This window comes from Anser cygnoides, chromosome 2 (assembly GCF_040182565.1).
Source record: "Anser cygnoides isolate HZ-2024a breed goose chromosome 2, Taihu_goose_T2T_genome, whole genome shotgun sequence".
In the NCBI taxonomy this organism is placed as follows: domain Eukaryota; kingdom Metazoa; phylum Chordata; class Aves; order Anseriformes; family Anatidae; genus Anser; species Anser cygnoides.
This window is the reverse complement of record NC_089874.1, coordinates 45,614,907-45,639,547: the sequence shown is the minus strand read 5'-3', so window position 1 is coordinate 45,639,547 and position 24,641 is coordinate 45,614,907. Positions and strand designations below refer to the sequence as shown.

Here is a 24,641-nt window from a genome sequence, read left to right as displayed (position 1 = left end):
TGTCCTCCGGGTTGTCGTACCACAGGGGCAGTGGCAGTCTGTGCCTGTCCTGCCCCAAGCGCCAGGAGCGGCTGCGGACAAGCTGTCGTGGTTCAAAGGGGCTGCGCTCCCTGCGCCTGGGCGAGGCGCTGCGGGAGCGGTAGCCTGAGGGGCTCCTCTGCCGCTGCTGCTGCTGCTGCTGCCGCCGCTCCAGCCGCGCGTCGCGTTGCAATCTTCCGCGGGGTCGTCGGGCCAGGCGCACAACTCCAACGATGGGCCCGCGGCACAGTGGGCAGGTGTTTCTTTCTGCGGCCCAGGCCTGGATGCAATCCAGGCAGAAGGAGTGCCTGCAGGGGTCCACGCAAGCTGCGTTGGACAGCTGGTCCAAGCAGATGGGGCACGTCTCGTCCTCGGGGGCCTCCTCTGGCTGCTCCTGCTGCTGTGGCCGGCTCATGGTGCCTGCCGCCGCCGCGACGTGGAGCTGGTCGTCCTCTGGGGGAGGCTGCCTTGGTGGCAGGCGCTTAGCAGCAGCCTGGGGTCTTCAGCACCTCCCTTGCCTCGCGGGTCGCCGGCAGGACCTCGACGCCTCACGTGTCACCAGCGTGCCACCAGGAGGACTACTGCAGATAGAACCAGGAAGAAAATATTCTAGCAGCAAACAGACGTTAGCTTTCTAGGTTCAACCAAGTTGTCTAGAGTACTGTAGCTGTCAACATTCCGTGTATGGATTGCAAACATTGCTATTAGAATGGCAAATATGCTTATCATCGGTTATACTTGGCAAGACTGCGCTTAGGACAGATGAGGTACATAGATGTCTATAGATTTGAGACCCTTACCGAAGGCCCTCGATGGCTCGCGTGCAACAAGAATGGCTTCGCGTGTGCCTCTTGCAACACCTCCGCCTCTCTCTCTCCTTCCAGCCGTGGGACCTCGAGCTCTCGACCACCACCAGCCGGACTGGCCGCAGGCGCGCCGCTCAGGGCACTTATAGCCAGCCACCTTTTGTGAGGTCATAGGGTGACATCAGAAGGGTCTCGGGGTGTCCCTGATGGCAGCACTGACAGCGGTCACCTGACCGTTGTGAGACAATGCTGACGTGAGATGGCTGCTCCACGCTGACAGGAGCCAAGCATGGAGAGCGGTATCAGGCTAATTAAGAAAAGCCATCTCGGAAGAGACCGAACCCAGGAGTGGGCCAAGGAGTGGGCCCTAAGGTATCAAGAATAAAGTGTCACTTCAAATACCTGAGACTCCCGTCAAGTCAGTGCTGCCATCAGGGACACCCGGAGACCCTTCTGATGTCACCCTATGACCTCACAAAAGGTGGCTGGCTATAAGTGCCCTGAGCGGCGCGCCTGCGGCCAGTCCGGCTGGTGGTGGTCGAGAGCTCGAGGTCCCACGGCTGGAAGGAGAGAGAGAGGCGGAGGTGTTGCAAGAGGCACACGCGAAGCCATTCTTGTTGCACGCGAGCCATCGAGGGCCTTCGGTAAGGGTCTCAAATCTATAGACATCTATGTACCTCATCTGTCCTAAGCGCAGTCTTGCCAAGTATAACCGATGATAAGCATATTTGCCATTCTAATAGCAATGTTTGCAATCCATACACGGAATGTTGACAGCTACAGTACTCTAGACAACTTGGTTGAACCTAGAAAGCTAACGTCTGTTTGCTGCTAGAATATTTTCTTCCTGGTTCTATCTGCAGTAGTCCTCCTGGTGGCACGCTGGTGACACGTGAGGCGTCGAGGTCCTGCCGGCGACCCGCGAGGCAAGGGAGGTGCTGAAGACCCCAGGCTGCTGCTAAGCGCCTGCCACCAAGGCAGCCTCCCCCAGAGGACGACCAGCTCCACGTCGCGGCGGCGGCAGGCACCATGAGCCGGCCACAGCAGCAGGAGCAGCCAGAGGAGGCCCCCGAGGACGAGACGTGCCCCATCTGCTTGGACCAGCTGTCCAACGCAGCTTGCGTGGACCCCTGCAGGCACTCCTTCTGCCTGGATTGCATCCAGGCCTGGGCCGCAGAAAGAAACACCTGCCCACTGTGCCGCGGGCCCATCGTTGGAGTTGTGCGCCTGGCCCGACGACCCCGAAGAAGATTGCAACGCGACGCGCGGCTGGAGCGGCGGCAGCAGCAGCAGCAGCAGCGGCAGAGGAGCCCCTCAGGCTACCGCTCCCGCAGCGCCTCACCCAGGCGCAGGGAGCGCAGCCCCTTTGAAGCGCGACAGCTTGTCCGCAGCCGCTCCTGGCGCTTGGGGCAGGACAGGCACAGACTGCCACTGCCCCTGTGGTACGACAACCCGGAGGACATAGAGTGGCTACGTCGGGTCCAGCAGGAGGAGCCGGGGTCTGGCGACCACGCGGGCCGGCAGGCCAGGCCCCGCAACTGAGCAGGCGGCCACGCCTCACCTGGGGATGGGCTGGGGGCAGCAGCCACAATTACCCCAGGAATAAATTACAACTTTTCCACCCTGCAAAGCCTCTGCCTGCACTTATTCCTGCATCGGTCAGAAGGGGGGGGAGGGGCGGGGGAGGGGTGCTGAACGCAGCGCTCTCCTGCTGCCTGCGCCACAGATTGGTTTGGGGATGTCTGCTCCTGATGGGGAGTGGCTGCGGGTGGCGGGTCCCCAAGTGAGACTTGGGGGTGAGAAGTCATTTGGGGGATGAGAAGTCAACATGGGAATGGGAAAGCGTTGGGGATGGGAGCAGCTGCAAAGGTGACCTGGCCCGACTGGGACAAAGGCTGACAGCAAAAGCCTCCTAAAAGCCTGCCAGAAGAGAATGCCTGCCAGCTGGGAACCGGGCCTGGCAACCTGCAGCATCCTTGGAAGGCGCTGCTGGCCTCCTGCAAGTGCAGCCTAAGGGTACCTAAGAACCAGAGACTTCCTGAAGACACCACCACCAAGGGCAAAAGCAAGGAACTACAAGAGCAACGGACTGTCTGAGAAGGAGGAACGGCTCTGGGAAAGGTGTCCTTCTCAGAGACTAGGAAGCATCGGTGTCTATCGCTTGTCTCAGGTGAAACACAGAAATTAGCAGCGGCTTTTGGCTGCTCTAAGGAGGTGGTGTCCTCTGCCCTCTTCTGTCTCTCTTGATAGAAAAAGGACTCCTTTTCGACCCAAAATGGAGCGCCTCTCTCCCTCAGAACTTCCTGTGCTGCACAAATTGTTCTTGCCTACACGACATCCTCAATCCATTGAACCTTTGCTGGGGATGCCCGGCTGACTCCCAACTCTTTGACAGGAGTCTCATGTCTTTGCAGTGACACTTTGTTCTTGATTCCTTGGGGCCCACTCCTGGGTTCGGTGTTGCGAGATGGCTTTTCTTAATTAGCCTCATACCTCTCCCCATGCTTGCCTTGAACCACAGAACATTGCCTAGTGGTGGTCTGTGGCCATGTGTAGTAAAGAGAACTTTTCAGCAAAGAAGGCCTCCGTGTCCTTGTGTATTGCAGCATCCTACCAACTCCCACTTGCCATCTCTCTACAGCTGCAGGGTGGGGGCATCCCTGAAGGGGTCAACCCTCTGGAAGGTCACGGCATGAACTTCACTGTTGTCAGAAGCGGGATTCCGTAAAATGCGCGCTCAGGGATGCTTTTGAGGAGCTGCCGGGAAGTGCACGAGGCTGTCCTGGTTTCAGCTGGGACAGAGTTCCTTGTCTTCCCAGTAGCTGGTATGGAGCTGGGTTCTGGATTTCGGATGACAGTGATGCTGATAACACGCCGATCTTTCAGTTGTCGCAGAGCACTGCTTACACAGAGTCAAGGACGTTCCAGCTGCCCATACCGCCCTGGAGCCAGGAGGCTGCGGGTGCACCACGAGCTGGGAGGGGACGCAGCCAGGACAGCTGGCCCAAACGGGCCAGAGCCATGTCCCATACCGCATGGGGTCGTGCTGAAGACTAGGACTGGGCAGGAATCTGATGTGATAAGTCAGACTTCTGCTGCTTGGGTGCTGGCTGGGCATTTTTTGGCAACTGGTGAGCAATTGCTTTGTGCATTTGTTTCTCGTATTCTTTTTTCATTACTCTTTTGTTGTTGTTGTTTTTTTTTTTTTTCCTTTTCTTTCTGTCCTACTGAGCTATCTTTCTCTCAGTCCTTGAGTTTTACTTTTTTTCCAGTTCTCTCTCCCATGCCACCACGGGGGAGTGAGGGTACACATGTGTGGTGCTTATCTGTCTTCCAAGGGAAGCCACAACAAAAACACGGCTAGGTGGTTTAATAAAGAACATAGTGTTGAAGAACTAACAATTTTTTTTATTTAGAACAGTATATTGCCCGCAGCATTTATCTGTAAGTACTATAAGAATCGGATTATTTCTTTAAGTTTCTGAAGAAGTTGTTGTACAACCTGTGAACAGTCTGAATGGACCTCTTCTGTAATAGACTGAGTTCTCCTCAACATCGAAAGCACAGTGTCTGCTTAGATCTCTTTCACATTCCCAAAAAGTAAACCCTTTTGAAGACTAACAGATTTGTCAGCTATTTGTGATTTCAGACAACTCTTTTAAATGTCCCTCAAGTGTACAGAGGTGGTAACTAGAATGAATAATATTCGAAAGATCATTGCTGATTACATAAAACAAACACGGAGAGAAGCTTGTATTTCCCAGGGAACTCTTCAGCAGTTAGATGTTCTTGACTTTGCTGAAACTTGTCCATCATGATATTCTGAACTCCAAACCGTGATCTTGATTTTCATTCATCTAACTATACTGCCTTTTTCCCCAGCTTTCAATAAATGTGCATACTACTGCTAAAATTGGATCAGATGCCATGTTTTGTAAATCTACTTACTAAAACCAAACCTCAAGCTTTGTATCTGACACCTTCCCCAACCACATACACCTGTGTTTCATAATGCTTTAGGTAATTTTCAGTGAAAGCACAGTATAAAGTGTTTTATTTTCTGTACATCTCCCTAATCTTTTAAGAGCCTCATCCTGTCCTCTAAGTCCTATTCTTCTCTTCACATTGCAAATTTTTCAAGGACTTCAGGATATGAGCTGAAAATAACTTCAACTTTCCTTCCTACTTGTTGGGATTGGGATACTATCCTTAGCTGTTCCCAACCACTTTTCCCACTCCTGAGAGGATTATTAGGTCTGCACTGAAGTACCTTAAAGGCTGCTGTTGCTGAGCCTCCCTGGTATGCATGTACAGACTCCCTCCCCTGCCTTTTTGCCCTTTCCTCAATTGCTTTTAGTTCTTAGTTATAACTACAGAGCTTGTTAGTCTGGCATTCATCTAACTACTTCTGCTAACCTGGTATAGGTTAGCCAAATGTATTCACATGTAAGACAACTTTACAAAATCATTTTATAGCCTTGCTTCTAGATTTCTTGTTTTTCTATTGTACAGCCTGTTGATTGAGAACCAAATTCTACTGAAAATCAATAGCAGAAACTGTTTCTACATTTTCAGCTACAAAGACTCCACTAATAATTTAATTAATAGCATGTAGAACATGTATGGTTGCAGTGAAATTTTTAATGAAGAGAATGAATACTGAGTAGAATAAGTAAGAGCTGTGATATCAGGTTCAGAACAAGGTATTCAGGAAGCAAGGAAGAGAAGCCATGTAATTCCCTTTGTTTATCCATAAGCCCTTTTTCTCATGAATCTGCCACTTTGGAGAGTCTGACAAAAGCAGTGTCATTAAACACACACTCAGTTTTGTATAGCTTTGGATTGTCCAAACTTTTCTATCACAAATATAAATGTACCTTACTTCTATCATTATAGTTTAACAATTAAATGACCTCTAAAGACAGAAACATCAGTTTCTTTCCTTTCTTGCATGTTGTTCTGTTTCTATTTAGGTTTCTTTGTATGCTTTGCCCAGTACATCTCCCACACACATTTACTGCTTTCTCTCAGTCTCCTACTTGCAAGCTTCTCCACCCTCCCCTCAGGATGTATTTCTAGCAGCTGGGTTCTCTCCTACACAGATCATCCCTCCTTGTACTGTGAAATAGCAAGCCAACCACGTCGACATAAATGAGGCTACATTGAAAGAAAAAAGCCATTTGCTATTAAAAAAACCACCTCCATCTCAAACAAACTGATTTTGATGCCTTTGATTTAATGACACATCCCTTCACAGACTCACATAAAACAACACTAAAACACTGAGCTATTAGTTTCTAAATTTTAAATGATATTAATGCATACTTTCAAGATTGTAATCTGAATAAAAATCTTCCACCATAATAGTGATTACACAACGATTCTTAAATATTAAAAGGTATGACATTATTCCAGAAGACCATAGAAACAAAACATATACACGTGCTCTGACAAATATTGTCCTCATTAAGTACATCTCCACAGTCTAACTCTTTTTCCAAAGCTTGACTATTTGTTTGTCTATCTACAGTTAAGCACATGTTTTATAGTATTCATATCCTCTAAACAGTAGCTACGTATTTGAGGACAGTATAGGTAAGCACAGTTTAAAGAGTTTCCATCTGCTTCTCTCATTGCTATAGGTAATGAAAATGGTATCAAAGTATACCAAAGGTGCAAAATGCTCTGCATTCTTGTACTGTTTTTCTTGCACTCAAGAGGTAATTTAGGAAATGTGTTTCTAATGCAAGTCATTTCGTCTGTGCAAAGGTTAAAGCTATTTTCTTCTAACTCTTCATCTCTTCTGGAGAAGGTGCGTTCACTTTCTTTGCTGCTCAGAAGCCACTCAAACTCTGGACACCCAGACCTCCTGCCACATAACCATGCTGTACATCCAGTCTACATGCATCCACCTAGATTATTTCCTAGTTCTCTTTGTAAATTATTTGACTACTGTACAAATCTGACTGTTTTTTATACTGCAGTTTCTGCACCATAGATTAAGTATAGGGGACAAAATCAAATCTTGGTTTGTTTATTGGAAGTTTCATTTCAATATAAAATTTTTAATTCTTACCATGGTCTGTAAGTTTAGACATGCAGAGTTGACTTGATCTCTCATTTTCACTTTGTTCATCGCATCCTACGGACACAGAGTCACATGTAATGACTGGCTCAGAATGAATTAGCAGTTTTGAAGTCTGTTCATCAGATTCCTTAATCAAACAAAGCAGCACAGAGAAAAAGGTACAGTTAGAGCTTTCAGCAGGACCACAATACAATGGCTGCCCTGATCCACACAACTGCAGGGACTCATATTAAGCAAAAAAACAAAACAAAACAACAACAAAAAAACCACCCTCCTAACTCTTTTCTAAATGATCAGCAGTGACTCAGCCACAAGCTAACACAGATTTAACATGCTTTTTTTCTCCAGAGATAATGAGAAACAGAAACTAGAGTACACGCTACAGAAAAGATAGAAAACAAAACACTAAAACAAATCTTATTATTTCTGTGATGCTTTTACTATTTCCAAACTGATGCTGTTCACTGTATGATAAAACGTAGTACCAGTACTGAACAGGACTATCTTCTGTTGCAGATACCCTAAAAGCAAAGGTCACGTTATACTGGGAGGCATTCCAAGACTTTATTCTTGCTAAGAAGACAGTTTAAATGTTAATATTCTTTACTAATCAAATGAAAAGAACCCACAGCCATGCCAAATAAGAGCGTTTAAAGGATTACAAATCCTGAAAATGAATGTATTTTGAACTCTGATTATCACACAAAAAATCAGTAAGTCCATTTCAGAGAGCAGATTTAGATTTACGGGTGTCTAAACAGAAACTTGTTCAATAAATAGAGAACTTGTTGAACTGTGTCTGAACATCTGACTATAATTGCTCTCATCACAGATGCACAGGGTTCAGCTAAGTGGTCCAGGCTTCGATGCACTTCCAAATTGTTAATCTCTGGACCGGACTGTCTGTGTAGTCCTAAAGAAAGTGTGTGTAGAACAGAAAAGAGGTACATTGAAAGTGCATAAACAAGGTATCCAAAACAACAGCCCATACTTACATGTAGGACATCGACATTCAGCTGCTGAAAATTACGGGACCTGAATTCTTGCATTCTTTTGATATTTTCTTGATATTTTTCTTCTGCCAGCTGTCTGTAAATACAGAATATTTGTGATTAGGATATGATATCAGGGATTGCACAAAGGGATCTTCTAATAGTAGATGTGGAAAAGCAATTTCCATAATCAGCGTGCTACGGTGCCAAACATTCATGGCATCTGCTCAAGGTGAGGTTAGTTTTAGTGAACTCAGAAACAGATCTCAGGCCTTATTTCCAAACAGTTTTTATATTTATCTTTCACAATGTGCATAACTTAATTGAAAAATAGTAAATTATCAGTCCAAGATGCTTTTGTCTCTTCCAAAGATCTTAAACATGTCAGACTTTATTCCACTGTGTAGTCCAGGGTCCTTTCAGATAAAGACAGGCACACAACACTTGTGTGCTATGAACACTTCTCCTGGGGTACAGTTGGTAATTGTGCTTTTTCTGTGCAGGACTACTTATGCTACATCCTACATTAAGCAAACCCTCCAGTTTCCATCACTAAATATCCTAATCTCTTCTATGTCTAGATTTGCACTGCTGAGAGCAGATCTCCAGTGTGAGAAGGTACTATGTTTTTGCACTGTTTCATATTTTCAGGCAGAATCAGCTGGCAATAACCCAGAGTTGAAGTTGAATTGATCCATTTTGAAGATTCATGACTGAGAATAAGATTAATTTTTAATTTTAATCTAAGATTCTAGATTAATATGTTGCCTTTACATTACAAAATAATATATTTACTTTTGTTGCTGGAGAAAAATGTGAAAAATAAATAGAAAATTTTAAAATGAAAGAAAGCAAAGAAAATGAAAAGCAAACTACAAAGATCCTGCAATTAGTATTACTTCCTAATTTCCATCCAGTAAAAAAAAAAAAAACAGAGAGACTTCCTATATATAAATTTCATATAAGAATGGGCCTACCATATTATTGTAAAAACCATGTAGAAGAGGTGTTACATTTTATATAGTGGTTTCATTTCAATGAGTTTTTTTTTGTTGTTGTTGTTGTTTTAATGAGAATAAACTTGCATACCATCTCCAGTCTCAAACGCAAGAGTTGGTGTCAAACAGACAAAAATGCTAATCAGACATGTTTTCCAAAAGGAAATGAAAGCCTTTATTTTTTTTATTTGCAGCTTTTGGGTATGGACACAACAGGCTGTCACAAGTAACACTAGTGATTTTACAGAAAATTTTCTCTCAACTGCGATTACTATTCATTTGCAGGTAGATGCAACAGCTACAAAGTTACTGAGGCCATAAATTCAGACTTCATGTTACTTTCCAATATTTCTCTGTAGTAAGATGTCATCGCCTTACTGAACTTCTAGCTTGCTTTGGCATAACAGTGTTAAGATGCTGATTCTCATGATCAGAAATAATTATTCCTCTATTACCCCTTATAAATAACTGACATTTGTTAATTTACATTGCACTTTGCAAGACACTTTTGAAGAAAATGTTAAAAATGAATGTGGAGCTTTTCTGATTTTCATTCACATCAGAGGAAACACTGAACATTTTTAATGGGCAAAAACTAGAGTGTGTCATCAAAACAGTATTTTCCTTCTATTTAAAAATGGAATTCATGCACAGATATACAGCCTTCAAGATGTTTCCCACATGCCACTCAGAAATGGTACTTAAAATCCTCCCTTTCATTGCAACTTTCTTAATAGAACGATAAACTATAAAGCCCATGTAACATGTTGACCCCACTGTTTGGTCATTTGATAAGATTATTTTTTCTGAGCTATTAACTTCCATTGACAAATCTCTTAGGACAAAAGAATTGAAAAAAGCTGTACTGTAACTAAATGTCTGACTCCTCAGAATGTGCAATCCTTAAAATGACAAGTCATTAACAAAATCCCCTATTGTAATGAATCTGTAAATCTCTCGTGTAGTTATTTAACCCGAAATACTATGCTCAAAGTACCAGTTTTGGGCTAAAGCTCTGACTTTTTTTCCTACATAAATAATTCCTATGATTTAACTCACCAAAGTGAATGGGGATTCACTTTGAGTAGCTGAAGACTTTTTTTTTTGAATTTATTCTTACTTTTATTTTTAACTTGACTGTTCTAGTTCTCTCATTAGACTGCTGAAAGAGGAAAACTGCACACTTAGGGCACAAAACTAACGTTATGCACAACTTACTTCAACTTCTTTGCTTTCTCATCTGCTGCATTTAACTTCCTCAGCCTCATTCTTTCCCGTGGTGTCATTTTCTGAACTTCAGACAGTTGCTGTAGAGTCTGCAAATGAACTTTCCTCTGCCTGAAATTGAATGCATGCCAGCTTATTTTCATATAAAAATGTAAACATTGGTATTTTGATTTGATATTGAAACATACTGACATTTCAAATGGAATAATTAGAAAGTCACAGGTACTATAACAGACTAAACAGACCTTAGTGTGGAAAGCAAATGCTTCTTTTACATTGAAATGTTTAAACTTAGACTTAGATTAATGAAGAACATGAATCATTTCAGGCATTTCATGTGAGAACAGAAAAACGTAAACTCAGCTCCTTAAAAGAACACATGTTGAAGCACAGTGAAATATTTTCCCTGTCAGGATTCGTTATTGAGCGTATTACAAATCCAAAGGCAGTTTTTGAATGAGAACCACAGAAAAAAAAGAAATACCATTCATACATTTTGCATTGATTGTTACAAGTTGGCTGCAATAAAAGATAGCATTAATGCATCTTCAATGAAAGCCATAATCATCATGTTGTCCTCTTGAGTTTCTGGTCCTAATCAATAAAAACAATTCACTGGTAAAATGGACTCCATGGACCATCCTTGAAAGCTGAGCATCAGTTATTGACATTTGTATCTCAGCTGTATTTATGCATACAGGAGAGCAATACTAGACCTATATCAGAAAAAGGACATTAATTTCAGATTTTACCTCACATCATATAGTAATTGCAAAAATTGAACCATAATTTGCAATGACATAGCACTCATATTTCACTCACACCAAAATTTTGCATTCTTTTTATTCATGATAACAAGTTCTCATTTTAAATATCTATTTTTGCTCTTATGAGATAAACTCACTTACCATCTAAGAGCCCAGTTCTGTAAGCATATAAATTGCAACACTCCTTGCAGACTACCATTTTGAAATCAGTATTTTAATAACTGAGAAGCTTTCATTATGCTTTTCAAATGTTGACTACAGAGGGAAATAGTGTAAAGATATGAAAATTACTGTGAAATATGAAAGACTAAGGACAAAGACAAGAAGATTTTAATTATTAATAAGAATGGAACTAACTCCTCAAGTATGAATAATGCAGAAATATTTCTTGTCCCCTGTTAAAAAAAACTTCTGATTTAAATTATAAGAACCTCATGGGAAAAAAAGTCATTTTTCATCCAATTTGAAACTGAATTCATACAGTTTTTTTCTTACTTAAATATTTAAAATTTATGAATTGCATGGAACTGGAATAAACTAAGCCATTAGAGACTTTTACTAGAAGAAACCAGACTCAACTATACACACCAAAAATAATTTCTGGTGAGGAAAAAAATCATAAATGTAAAGTAGCAATGACTGGGGAGGACGCCATAACAAGCAGCTCTCTGTACACACACACGGACTACAGCACATGAGGGAAACTCACTACGTTTAAATTATTTCTCCACCACTTTTTTTTTTGCATGCCACCATTTTTCAGATATTTTTACTTCATTGTACCTACCTCTTTAGATATGGGCTTGCAAAAAATATTTGGCATTTTGCTTACCAGTAGCAATACAGAAGCTAACATTCTCATAAATGCAATAAAAGTCATAATAGAATTATGCATGTCTGTGTATTCTAAACATGTAATCAAAAAAGAATCAGACTATAGTACATTTGAAGATGATTTATAATGAAGCATCTCCTAGGACTCCTTTTTTTTTTTTTTTTTTCAAATTGATGCTCTGAAAAGTTCAAGGTAAACTTCTGTGCTCTAACAAAAATAGCTCTTATCCACTGCTGCACAGTTTTTAGGATTCTGGTCTTCAGCACAGAGGAGCTGACTTTTTAATGCTTTTAACAGAAGTATAAGAAAAAGATGTTTGTAGTTAGAACTTGCTCTTCATCTTACACACTTGAGACTTCCTTTTGAACAAAAATAATTATAGACCCTGGGATATGCAATCATGTCCTGCCTGTGTGTTAGCTCTGTCAATAAGCGATGTCCACTTGGAAGGTGATGAGACTTGATATATTCAAACTAATGACAAAGGAACATAGTATATTTTACGGATAATATAAAATGGTTTCATCAATCTGTTCTAGAAACACAGGGATGTTTGAGGTGCAGGTATACATTTCACAGGTAAAAATACTGCTTCCTGAAAGCTTCTATAATCTTTTGATGCATATGGATAGTTTGAAATCCTATACGGAATGTAGGTGAAAACCCACAAAATAAAGGCACGGATTAAAAGTTTTTTGAAGATTCTCATAGTGCATGTTTTAATAAGCATTTAACATTCAACATAATTTATAGAGAGTTCGCATAATATTTGGGCAAGATATCAGTGCCTCAAAACTAGTTAAGGTATATCTCTGAGGAACATCTCTGCAGTTAACTATATTTCATTTGAATAAACAGGAATCCACTCAAGAGTTAATTAATTCAACCTGAACACAGCAGCAATAAGCAAAAGATATGTCTAACATTTCCTGAGTACAGCACATCCGCCTGTGTAACTGTAGTGTTTCCAGTATACTAGCAAAGAGCTATTTGTAGCAGAAACAAGAACAGAAGAATATTAAGAATACCAAGAATTAGACAATACAGGCATCATTTGTTATTGCCTCTTATATCTATGCTTGCAAAGTTCAACAATGTGTTTATACTGAAGTGGAGACCAAAACAGAGAACTCTTGTCTGATAAGAGGACAGAGACTCATCTGACAATGAGAGAAAGCAAGAACAGAAGTGACAGGGTGGAAACTCTTAACTACAATTTCGAGCCATGAGAGCTTTACTGGTATATTCTAAGCAGTCACACCAGGTAACAAAAACGTACAGAATATTTTTCTGTGTTGAATCCAATGTCTTTATTCCACATCCTTCCTATCACTGTTATTAAACAACCCTTTCTTTTGCAAAGTTGCAGCTGATCAGTTCTCCCAAAGGAATACTAGCAAGCAGTAGACTTGGTAACAACTGCAAACTGACCACAGCTGAAAAACTGCAGGCCTACACTGAGAACAGAGGTCACAAAAAGAATGAAGGGAAAAGGCAAATTCCCTTGAATCTACTGTTAATTCTGAATTGGTGCATGGGCTTCTTCATTGCTACTATTTATTCATTCAAAAGAAATTTCAGATAGCTGTTGAAGTCTTGGAAGTTATTTAGAGGAAATAAAAAATGGAGATGACTGCTATGTCTGCACAGGATCACAAACTCCTGATTTTGAATGTGCTATCTCCTAACAGAGCAAAACCACATCAAGAAAACTCGGGGACAGCAAGCAAAGAGGAATGGAAGCTGCCATTGAAACCGCGCAGCTAATTTACAAAGGCAAAATGAAATTGCCCGTGCTGACATTTGCTTTAATCACTGCTGCACCATAATTCGAAACAATTAATTAATTTAATATATATTCAGTACCTAAAAGAGAGATCATGTGCAAAGGCAGTACTGATTTAAGAGCCAAGAAACCCCACTAGTCTTAACTTCTCACAAGAAAGCTACAAGACAAATATAATAGCATCCTATGGATGTATTAGCTGAATTGTTTAAATGTTTATGTCTTCATTTTTACGTCATTTAGGAATCATAGCCTTCACATTCAACAATTAGTCAGTACACAAACAACAGTACTATAAATGACCATGACTTAACTAAAATGATGATCTAAGCCTTCAAAATATACAGACAAAGGTCCTAACTTAATTACATACCCACTGTTACTAAATTAATTTGTGCATATGCTACATACACATGCAAAATTTACGGTTCCAGAATAAAAATATTTAATTATTACATCCATTTTTTACCCTAAATTCTGATTATGCAACTCATTAATGTGGTTGTCTTGTATTTCTGGGGAATGGCAAAATCCCTTTAAATGCAAAGCATAAGGAGATTAACACAAATATTTGTTTACAACAGGATAGTATTTGGCAGCACCATAATTGTTTATAGTTCTGCCCACAAAACACTTAAAAACACTTACACAGCATCAAAAATGGGAGCAGCTTCTTTCTGCCAGTTAAGCCCCTTGTCTTTCACATTCATATTTGTGTATTTGTACTGTATATTCTGTAAAGAAATAAAATAGAAGCAGTATCGATGCTTGAGGCTAAAATGATCCAGATTCCAATATGACACAAAACAGCCCTAATGTAAAAAATGATTGAGCAGTTTCCTTCCCTAGTTCCTTAGAAAGTCAAATAATAAATACGTTGGAACCAGGGACCAAAAAAGAAAGATGCACTGTTTTTCATTAAAATTATGACTAACTATAACAGTTAGAGATTACACATACACAGGCCAAATGATCTGCACTTGTTATGCATAAATATCCATTCCCCTTATTACTCATAAGATTTTAAAGGGGGGTATATTCAGCATGTAGAGTGAGAAAGGCTTAATTTCTCACTGCCTCTCTGCCTCAGTCATATCATAATTTAGCTCCAAAAGTCCCCTAGATTAATGTTCCCACTGGCTGCTCTCTAAGTTATTTTTTCTCTACACATTTTCTGTCTCCAATCTACTTTTGTAAAAAACATACTCAAGTGGCAAGCGTACAGCTATCGCTTTTTCTTCTTAGATACCTTTAGTTGTTCATCAACATAAGGGATTTTTAGGATCTCTGCTGCTGCTGGTCTCATCAAAGGATTCTTATTTAACATGCTGAAACATTAAGAAAACAGAAGTGATAATTCAGTGATTTTCCAAATTAACTTAAGAAACTGATAAACAAGAGAGCAACATACCTGCTCAGCACTGCATTCAGTTTGCTTGGATATCTATCAGGAAGAGAAGGTGTATCACCTTCTACAATTTTTAGCACAACTGACAAAAAATTGTGTCCAGAAAATGCACGGTCCATACAGCACATCTCGTATAAAATGCATCCCAGAGACCTTGAAGGATAAAACAATTGGAATAGTATAGATATTATTTTTACAAGTAGCATGCATAGTGACATTACGATAAGAAAAGTTACAATTGCATTTATTTTTTTTCTTGAGAATAGCATATTTTACTATTATGCTATTCTTTTCATCTGCAAAGATTATGATTCATTATTCAGGTCAACAACTGGCATCATATGAAACAGAAGCAACCATCATTCTATTTTGATAAATGCAGGCAAAAACCTACAATCTGTATATATATATATATAAATACATATACATATATATATACATATACAAATATTATACACATATATACAGGTATATAAACACTCATTTGGTCACACATTCAAAATAGATTCCAAAACTGGTTTGGAGTCAAAAAATTATCAAATTTTAGATGACCACATTATATTGAAACACATAAAACCAAATTTCCTCAATTTTTTATTCGGAGATGAAAAAAAATGAATATGCCAGGCTGGAGACCTAGCTGAGAGCCAGTGTCAGATTTTATTTATCAGGTTCTTATTCCTCAATCCTAACAGAGATAGCAAACACCACCAAGTTGAATATTTTAACATAAACACTCTCATAATGATTTATGTAATGACTACTCATAACAGCTTGCACTTTGATTGGCCTCTATCTGACTAATATATATTTTTTTAAATAGAGATGCTGTGCTTTCCAGGCTTTGAATCATGCCCAGTATCAGCTCCAGTTGATACTGGAGTGCAGGGGAATACTGATACTGACACAGGAGAATACAGATACTGATATTCAGGAGAACAGAGGCAGTGCCAAGTGACTTGATCAAGGTCACAGAAGACATTGGTGAGAACCAGCTACAGGACCAGACTCACCCAGGTAACCAACTTAAACAGCACAGCAACTCTACACTTCATGTAATATTTGATTGGGGTACTTATAATTTACAGCAGTACGAAAATAAAGCATACTGGTAATATTTAGAAGCATGTATAGGTGAATGGCTTTGGTAAAAATGGTATAAACATTATCTTTGAAAGCAAATAATGAATAAATTTAAATTATTCATTTTGGTTAAAGAAGAGGAATAAGTTCAGTCCATCTGATAATAAAAGAGCACAAGCAAATAATTTTAGAGCTGAAACTCATGCTCTCTATATGATGTAAATAAGCCCAAGGAGAAAGAATAGAAGGGCTTTCTCACTGGTGCTTTCCAAAGATCTATCTGAAAACAACTAGGAGAACATTTTTGCTAAAAACTGCCTAACTATAGAGGTACCTAAATAACTGCCCAGTTTCTTGAAGTTTTAACTGTCAACCAGCTTTCAAACTTCCAAAATCAGTAAACAGTAACACACAGATGATGCTCTGCATTTACAATCTATGTTCAAACTCTGAAACAAGATAATGACTACATGAGAAAATACTTTACAACAGAAGTGCACACATGGCATCTGAAAACATCAAACAAAAATGGAAACCAACCAGAGGGAAGAAGAAAAGGAAAATCGCAACTTGATAGACTGTACTAAAATTTTTTATTTTTTTATTTTTTTTTTCAGAATCAGTTTTTGGCGGCTGCTTAATTCTGGCAGCTAAAAATTGTTTAATGAGCCATTAGGAGAACAGGATTTACCACATGAAGGAAGCCCATTTATTCAGCTAGCTGAGTCCTCTGAATACACCTGGGACTTTGGAGAAAGATGAAAAAGAACACCCGAGGCATTCTGGTAAAGCTGGGGCAGCGAACAGGCTGCCCAGGGAAAACCCCATCTGTCCCATCACAGAAAAAAATAAAGGAAAGAAAAAAAAAAAAACAAAAGCAGGGAAAAAAATAAAAAGTGGATTTTTTTTTTCTTTACTGCAAAATACAACTCTTTGAAATGAAATAAGTAGTTCCTATGCTGAGAAATGTTGTCCTGAATCCTAGAGCAAGGACACTTCTTCCCAGGACAGCTGCTGAGCTGTAGTTGCCTAAGGAAGTTACCAAGCTTTTGCCTCAAGACTGCATTTCTCAGAGCAGTTGTGTTTCTACAGTCCCAGCCTAAGCATGTTGTAAGAAGCAAATTCAGCAAGAGAAGATTGCTTCCTGATTCCCATGAGCAATTTGCCAATGACCAAAACATATAATTTAATTACTTTTATAATCTTAGCTTGTATAACTGGCAGTGTTAAAAAATTCTAAAATGGCCATTAAACTATCCAGCCAGAGCATTTGGTTTAACAGCTTCCTATGTTTGTGAATAGGTTCAACAAATGTGCTAAACAGCACTTCATTTCAGCAAAACTGATGCATGATTGTTTCACATTGAAGCCACTTATGCTCAATTTTATAATAAAAAGGAGCATTTGCACAGGTTTCAGTATATTCTCTACAATATCAACGGACAGACTTCTAAGTTCTTCTCAGGAGAAACCACCCTGTGGTTTTTGGTGCTACTTGTTTACATAAGCATTGCTGTCCCTTTCACATCTCCTGGTATTTTGTAGAAATTTCTAAACTTCGCTACAGTCCTTCAAAGGCTGTAAGATGCACGTTAGCTTTTTAATGAAACGCTAAAAGCCAGATAATCTAAATGCGTATACCTTTGTGGCTTGTGCATCTCAGTCTGAGTGTACCAAGTCTTAAGAATTTGCTGACTCCAAGGTCTATGAGAAATACATACATGTACGTACATATGTACCATCATGACACTCTCATCCACGGCTTTTCAGATCTTCATGGCAGGGTTTATCCAGCTGTAGTTGTGCAGTGCTTATCATCAATCATCCTGCCTATTTCTTTCTAATAGTCATTGGTGTCTAAAGGACACAAGTAGATCTTGATCATATGGCTCAGTCTTTCAAAAGTGAACCAATTGGATAGAATGGCAGCATACTAAGTCTCATAATAACTAATTGCTGTGGGGTCTTTTGGTGGGAAAGGATCGAGGTAGTCTGTGCACCCAAAACCTCACTTGATTTTTAAATACCTCTACATACTTGATGGATACTTCCATTGAATTATCCCAAAAGACTCTCCTGACTGTCCTCTCAGGGTGTGATTAAGGCTGAGCGCACAGCAGCTTTTGAAAAATAAAACAAAACAAACAGAAACCGCACATATAGAGATTATAATATTGCTATATATATTATTTATCAGGTTTACTTTTCATATGCCATTATGCTGACTATGCATCTCCCCAGCACTTTCAAACATTTTGAGTTTTCAGGAATCCTTCCAGCTTCTAAACTAGAGTCGAAGGGGGAAGGGGCTAAAACCAGGCACGCCGGTGAAAACCTAAGGGAAGGTACGCTAGAATCAGAGGGGCTCGGTGGCAGTGAGGTCCTTCGGGCAGATCCACAAGGTGCTGAGTGTAAGGAGACGCACCTGAAGTGCTTCTACACGAACGCACGCAGTATGAGGAATAAAATGGATGAGCTAGAAGTCCTGGCCCAGTCCCGCAACTACGACATCATCGGCATAAGCGAAACCTGGTGGGATGAGTCCTGTGACTGGGGTGTTGCGATAGATGGTTACAGGCTCTTCAGGAGGGACAGGCAGGGTAGGCGAGGTGGTGGGGTGGCAATATATGTGAAGCAGGGGCTGGACTGTGTGGAACTTCAGGTCGGCGATGGCAAAGTTGAGAGCCTCTGGGTAAGGATCAAGGGACGAACGAATAAAGGGGATGTCGTTGTGGGAGTCTATTACAGACCGCCTGGCCAGGACGATAGCGCCGATAAATTATTCTTTACAGAACTAAGAGAGGCCTCGAGATTAACTCCCCTTGTCCTTATGGGGGACTTCAACTTGCCAGACGTTAACTGGGAGTGCCACACGGCTGACACGAGCAAGTCCAGGAGGTTCATGAAGCACCTAGATGATAACTTCTTGGTGCAGGTGCTAACGGAGCCAACTAGGAAAGGTGCCCTCCTAGACCTGTTGCTAGAAAACAGAGAGGGTCTGGTGGGAGATGTGGTGATTGGTGGCCGCCTTGGTCAAAGCGACCATGAAGTGGTTGAGTTCAAAATTTACGGTGACAGAAGGAAAAGTGCCACCAAAACCTCATCCCTAGATATGGGGAAAGCGGACTTCAGGCTGCTCAGGGAACTAGTCAGCAAGGTCCCCTGGGAAACTGCTCTTGAAGGCCTCGATGTCCACCAGAGCTGGTCATTCTTTAAGCGATGCCTCCTAGAAGCACAAGATCAGGCAATTCCTAAATATCGCACGTCAGGCAGGCGGGGCAGGAGGCCGGCGTGGCTGACCAGGAACATTCTAATGGAGATTAGGCGGAAACAGAGAGTGTTTCGCTACTGGAAGGAGGGCCAGGTGTCATGGAAAGAATACAGGGATGCTGTTCGTGTTTGTAGGCAGAAAATTCGTGTGGCCAAAGCACACCTAGAGTTGAAGCTGGCTGTGTCTGTGAGAGAAAATAAAAAGGGCTTTTTCAGATATGTGAATGGAAAAAGGAGAACTAAAGAATACATAGGGCCGCTCCTTGATAGGGAAGGTCTCCTCACAGACAATGACATAGGCAAAGCAGAGACGCTTAATGCCTTCTTTGCCTCTGTCTTCAATGCCGATGATGGGCTTCGGGACCCAGGGTGCCCTGAGCTGGAGGACCGGGACGGTGGGGATGACAAACTCCCAACCGACCCTGAACGTGTGCGGGATTTGCTACTCCACCTGGATCCCTACAAGTCCATGGGTCCGGATGGGATTCATCCCCGGGTGCTGAAAGAGCTGGCGGACGTCATCGCGGAACCTCTCTCAATTATTTTTCAACGATCCTGGGAATTTGGAGAGGTCCCGGTAGACTGGAAGCTGGCAAATGTTGTGCCGATTTACAAGAAGGGTCAGAAAGAAGACCCTAGCAATTACAGGCCTGTCAGTCTCACGTCAGTGCCTGGTAAAACCATGGAGAAGATGGTTCTCGAACTTATTGAGGCTCACCTGGGGGACAAAGCAGTCATTGGTCCCAGCCAGCATGGGTTTGTGAAGGGTAGGTCCTGCCTATCTAACCTGATTTCCTTTTATGATAAGATCACCCGCATGATGGACCAAGGGAAACCAGCTGATGTGATTTTTTTGGACTTCAGCAAGGCTTTTGACACGGTTTCCCATAGGATCCTACTGGACAAAATGTCCACCATACAGCTAAATAAAAACATCATACGATGGGTGAGCAATTGGCTAACGGGCAGGGCCCAAAGGGTTATGGTAAATGGGGCTGCGTCAGGCTGGCGGGCGGTCACCAGTGGGGTCCCTCAAGGCTCCATTTTAAGGCCGGTACTTTTCAATATTTTTATAAACGATCTGGATGTAGGAATAGAAGGTATTTTGAGCAAGTTTGCTGATGACACCAAACTTGGAGGAGTTGTGGACTCGAATGAGGGTGGAAAGGCCTTGCAGAGGGATCTGGATAGGTTGGAGAGCTGGGCGATTACCAACCGCATGAAGTTCAATAAGAGCAAGTGCCGGGTCCTGCACCTGGGACGAGGAAATCCTGGCTGCACGTACAGACTGGGCGATGAGACGCTGGAGAGCAGCCTAGAAGAGAGGGATCTGGGGGTCGTGGTAGACAGCAAGTTGAATATGAGCCAGCAGTGTGCCCTGGCGGCCAGGAGGACCAACCGTGTCCTGGGGTGCATCAAGCACGGCATCGCTAGTAGGTCAAGGGAGGTGATTGTCCCGCTCTACTCTGCGCTGGTGCGGCCTCACCTCGAGTACTGTGTGCAGTTCTGGGCACCACAGTATAAAAAGGACATGAAACTGTTGGAGAGTGTACAGAGGAGGGCTACGAAGATGGTGAAAGGCCTGGAGGGCAAGACGTACGAGGAACGGCTGAGGTCACTGGGCCTGTTCAGCCTGGAGAAGAGGAGGCTGAGGGGAGACCTCATCACAGTCTACAACTTCCTCGTAAGGGGGTGTCGAGAGGCAGGAGACCTTTTCTCCATTAACACCAGTGACAGGACCCGCAGGAACGGGGTTAAGCTGAGGCAGGGGAAATTTAGGCTCGACATCAGGAGGGGGTTCTTCACAGAGAGGGTGGTTGCACACTGGAACAGGCTCCCCAGGGAAGTGGTCACTGCACCGAGCCTGTCTGAATTTAAGAAGAGATTGGACTGTGCACTTAGTCACATGGTCTGAACTTTTGGGTAGACCTGTGCGGTATCAAGAGTTGGACTTGATGATCCTTAAGGGTCCCTTCCAACTCAGGATATTCTATGATTCTATGATTCTATGATTCTATCAGCTATTTCCAAACACAAAGCCAGTAATACTTGGGAAATTCAGAAAGACTGGGGAGTCTCCCAGAATCACATGCACTCCGTGTACACTCTGTACAAGCTTACTTTACAGCATTAGTTGTTCATCCAGTCAATAACCAATACTTGATATTACATATCATAGAATAGGCAGATTTAGAGTTAGCAGCAAACCATTTATATCATTTTAATAAATAAACTTGCTTTCAATATAAAAACCCCATTCCAAAATGTTCCTCATTACAAGATTGATTCAAGTAATAACATCAAATGCTGTGGAGACTATTATTAGTTATATATATTGCATATTTTAGAAGTAAGTTTGGATACTTCCAAACCTTTATATTTTGGGGTAAGCAGCCCACTTACACCAGTGAAGTTATATGCAGCAATAGGGGACACAAGCATGACAAAGATTGCCTGGCTTGGGCCACTGTAAAAAGAACATTTCTGTAATCTTTTCAATAAAGGAAAGGTTCTTCCTCTTTTTTTTCCTCCCTCATTCATAGGCTGGAAAGGGCTTGGCTGACTCTTGGTACATGTATATAATAGCAATTATAAAAAGATTTTTGGTCAGCCCAGACATTTAATAGTCTTACAACTATGTAGCATTTCTACAGTACAAAGAAGTGGAAATAAAAAAAAAAAGAACATTTAATTCCTTCTGAATGTTTTATTGGTTCTTATCACAAGATACATAATCTCAGCAAAACAAGGTATGAAATGTTTTCAGTAACAGCTCTTTGAATTCAGATCAGATGCACTGAATTTTCACTGGGTGATGATATAACTGCCTTTATTATTGAACTGAAATAGCTCTCACTTAAAATAACGTAGGTATGTATTTGTTTGTTGCTATCTCTATCTGGGATGGTGAAAATAATTAGAATTAAATACCTGCCACATTTTTTTTAAGAATCCAAAATAATCAGCAGTATTGCAATAAAAAAAAAAAGAAATCAAATATTTGTGCCAAAAATTAATAAGATTGTCTCACCAGCATTATCAGCTATAGGAATCTTCTTTTTCTAATTATCTTGGGACTAGATAGAGGAATATGGGAGGAAAAGCTATTTTAGACACCTTTATTAATCCAAATTACAATTTGTGCTTTACTTGAAGACCTATAGTTTGGAAACTCTGGGACAAAATCTTACAGAGACAGAGTAGGCTGAAATTTTCTCCCATGAGTCACATATTGGCAATTTCTTTCTACCTTAAGTTCCATAAAATAAATACAAAGCACGTTAAGAAAAAAAAAAAAAAGATTTAATGAGAACATAGCTTACAAATCACAACTCGTATTGCTTTTAAGAAGTTTTTGTTCTGCATTTATCTCTGAATTAAAAGCATGGATCATTTCAGTGGAGCCTTGCTGATTCATAACAATGAAGATCTAGCACACCTTTTCAGCATAGATGAGAAATCTGTGATGCCTGCTTCAACCCTTGCTTTTATATAAAATTGCACTTTAATAAAATCCATCAGTTAAACATTACTCAAAAGACCAATGCATGAATTTTATGGCTACTTTTGGTAACTATTCTACATAATATTTGGCACTAAAAATAATCTCTTTTTGGATTGTTATTATTAAAGGAAAAGACAAACTGGGGCAAAAGAACAGACAAGCAAGCACAATTAAAATGAAAGTCCCAAGATGTGTGACATAGGGAGCCCAATTTAACCAAACCCCACAGAAAAAAAAATTATCAAAATATGCCAACACTTGACAGCCGACGTAGAGTATGATGGATTCAAATGTGATATTCCTTTGTCTCTGCCAGACAAAAAGAAAACAATTTATACCTCTCTTGTAAAGAATTTGCTATGTTTCCAAATGACAAATACATTTGTTTTTCAACTGAATTGTTTCTGTTAACATTTCTGCCTCTGAGATAATTTGTATTACATAGTATGCAGAAATTCTTTGTGAAGTTCATGGGTGGAGTTTGCCATATGTACTCATAGCTTTGAAGAGAAGAGAGAAATATCACTGTTCATAACTGTTTGCATACACTTTAGCACATCTACTCAGAAACAAAGTAAGATTGTTTTAATAGCCACTACAATGGAAGCACTCGATATTTGCACTGAGGATTTATACTGATCCTGGGCAGAATACAAGCCAGTGCAGATTACAGTCTCGTTTACGCAACCCCAAACTCTCAGGGTTAGAAAACCTGCAAAAAATTGCCCAAGCAATACTGTGCTAACAACTAGTGGCAGGCAAATACTGTTAACTTTACAGGTGAACACAGAGACAGTTTCAAGTGTGACGAGAGAGTGATGTTCATTCCCCAGCATGAAAAAAGCAGAATCTAAACTGATTGGGAGCCTGTGTGACAAGGGAACCTCCAATTTTCTGACGTAAAAGAGATCTCTGGGAAAGCTACAACAGTCCACTTTAACTTTAGGACCATCTGTGGGAGTTATCATTGACCTTCTTGGTAAGTTTAGGCTTTCTAGGTTGCATGAAGACAGTAGAAAGTACAAAGGTTTCTCTGTTCTTCAGAGATCCTTAGATATGGGATATGTATCCCAACATCTAGCCTCACTAACACCCTTGCTATTATTACTATTTGTGCAAAACTAGCAGTTCTGAGTGATGACTTGCTTTATCATTAGAAATATTTCTATTTCATTATATTTTAACTAATTTTAGAAAAAGTGATCTGACCTAAAAATTTGTGGAATGAATACTGATGGATGGGACATGTATTTGATAGATCTAGGTTAGGCACAACAAATATCATAGAATCAAAGTTGACCAGAAGGTCTCACCCCCTCAGCCTCATGCAATTCCTACAACCATGTTTGGTCTCCAGTAACAGAAATGCCACGGTTTTGCTGCACGTGGTAGGGCTGAGGGTAATGTTTATGAAGTTTATATGTGGAGTTCACCTTTACTAGGGCTTCTTATGTGTCATTGCATAAAAATTGTGTGAAATGGGAACAGGCTGCTCCACAGCTCATCTGATCTTTCTGTCCTTTCCTCCTCTCTCACAGATGGATGCATTTGGGCTGTAGAATGTTCTATAGTTTGAAGGACACACGAGCAGCCTCATCAAATCTGAGCTCAGATATAAGAATAAATAACCGGACAAGGAATAACAGTACTTTCTAACATTCCTACATATTCCTCTACTGAAGTCAGAACTGAAAAGAAAATATTATTCCTCAAATGTCAAAAATACTAGGTCATTTTAGCTATCTCCTGGGTTTTTCATTCTACAAAAGGAATAAAGATATTATGCTATATAGGTATAATTACATAGGCCCTGTTTATATAGAGATGTTACTATTATAAGCAATGATGCCAATATAGA

General features: G+C 41.0%; 1 protein-coding gene across 8 annotated transcripts in view; it reads right to left on the bottom strand.

Annotated features, from left to right (window-relative positions):
- NEK11 (NIMA related kinase 11) overlaps positions 1–24,641 on the bottom strand; it is a 106,964-nt gene that overhangs the window by 46,566 nt on the left and 35,757 nt on the right. For all 8 annotated transcript variants that reach the window (XR_010829246.1, XM_048077976.2, XM_013197757.3 and 5 more), the window contains 6 exons: positions 14,929–15,078; positions 14,767–14,845; positions 14,166–14,251; positions 10,121–10,240; positions 7,908–8,001; positions 6,901–7,039 (listed from right to left, as the gene is read on the bottom strand). Coding sequence is in view for 7 of the 8 variants with exons in the window: in XM_048077976.2 (XP_047933933.2) it covers positions 6,901–7,039; positions 7,908–8,001; positions 10,121–10,240; positions 14,166–14,251; positions 14,767–14,845; positions 14,929–15,078 (668 nt within the window). In the remaining variant the exon portion in view is untranslated. The remainder of the gene's footprint in view (positions 1–6,900; positions 7,040–7,907; positions 8,002–10,120; positions 10,241–14,165; positions 14,252–14,766; positions 14,846–14,928; positions 15,079–24,641) is intronic.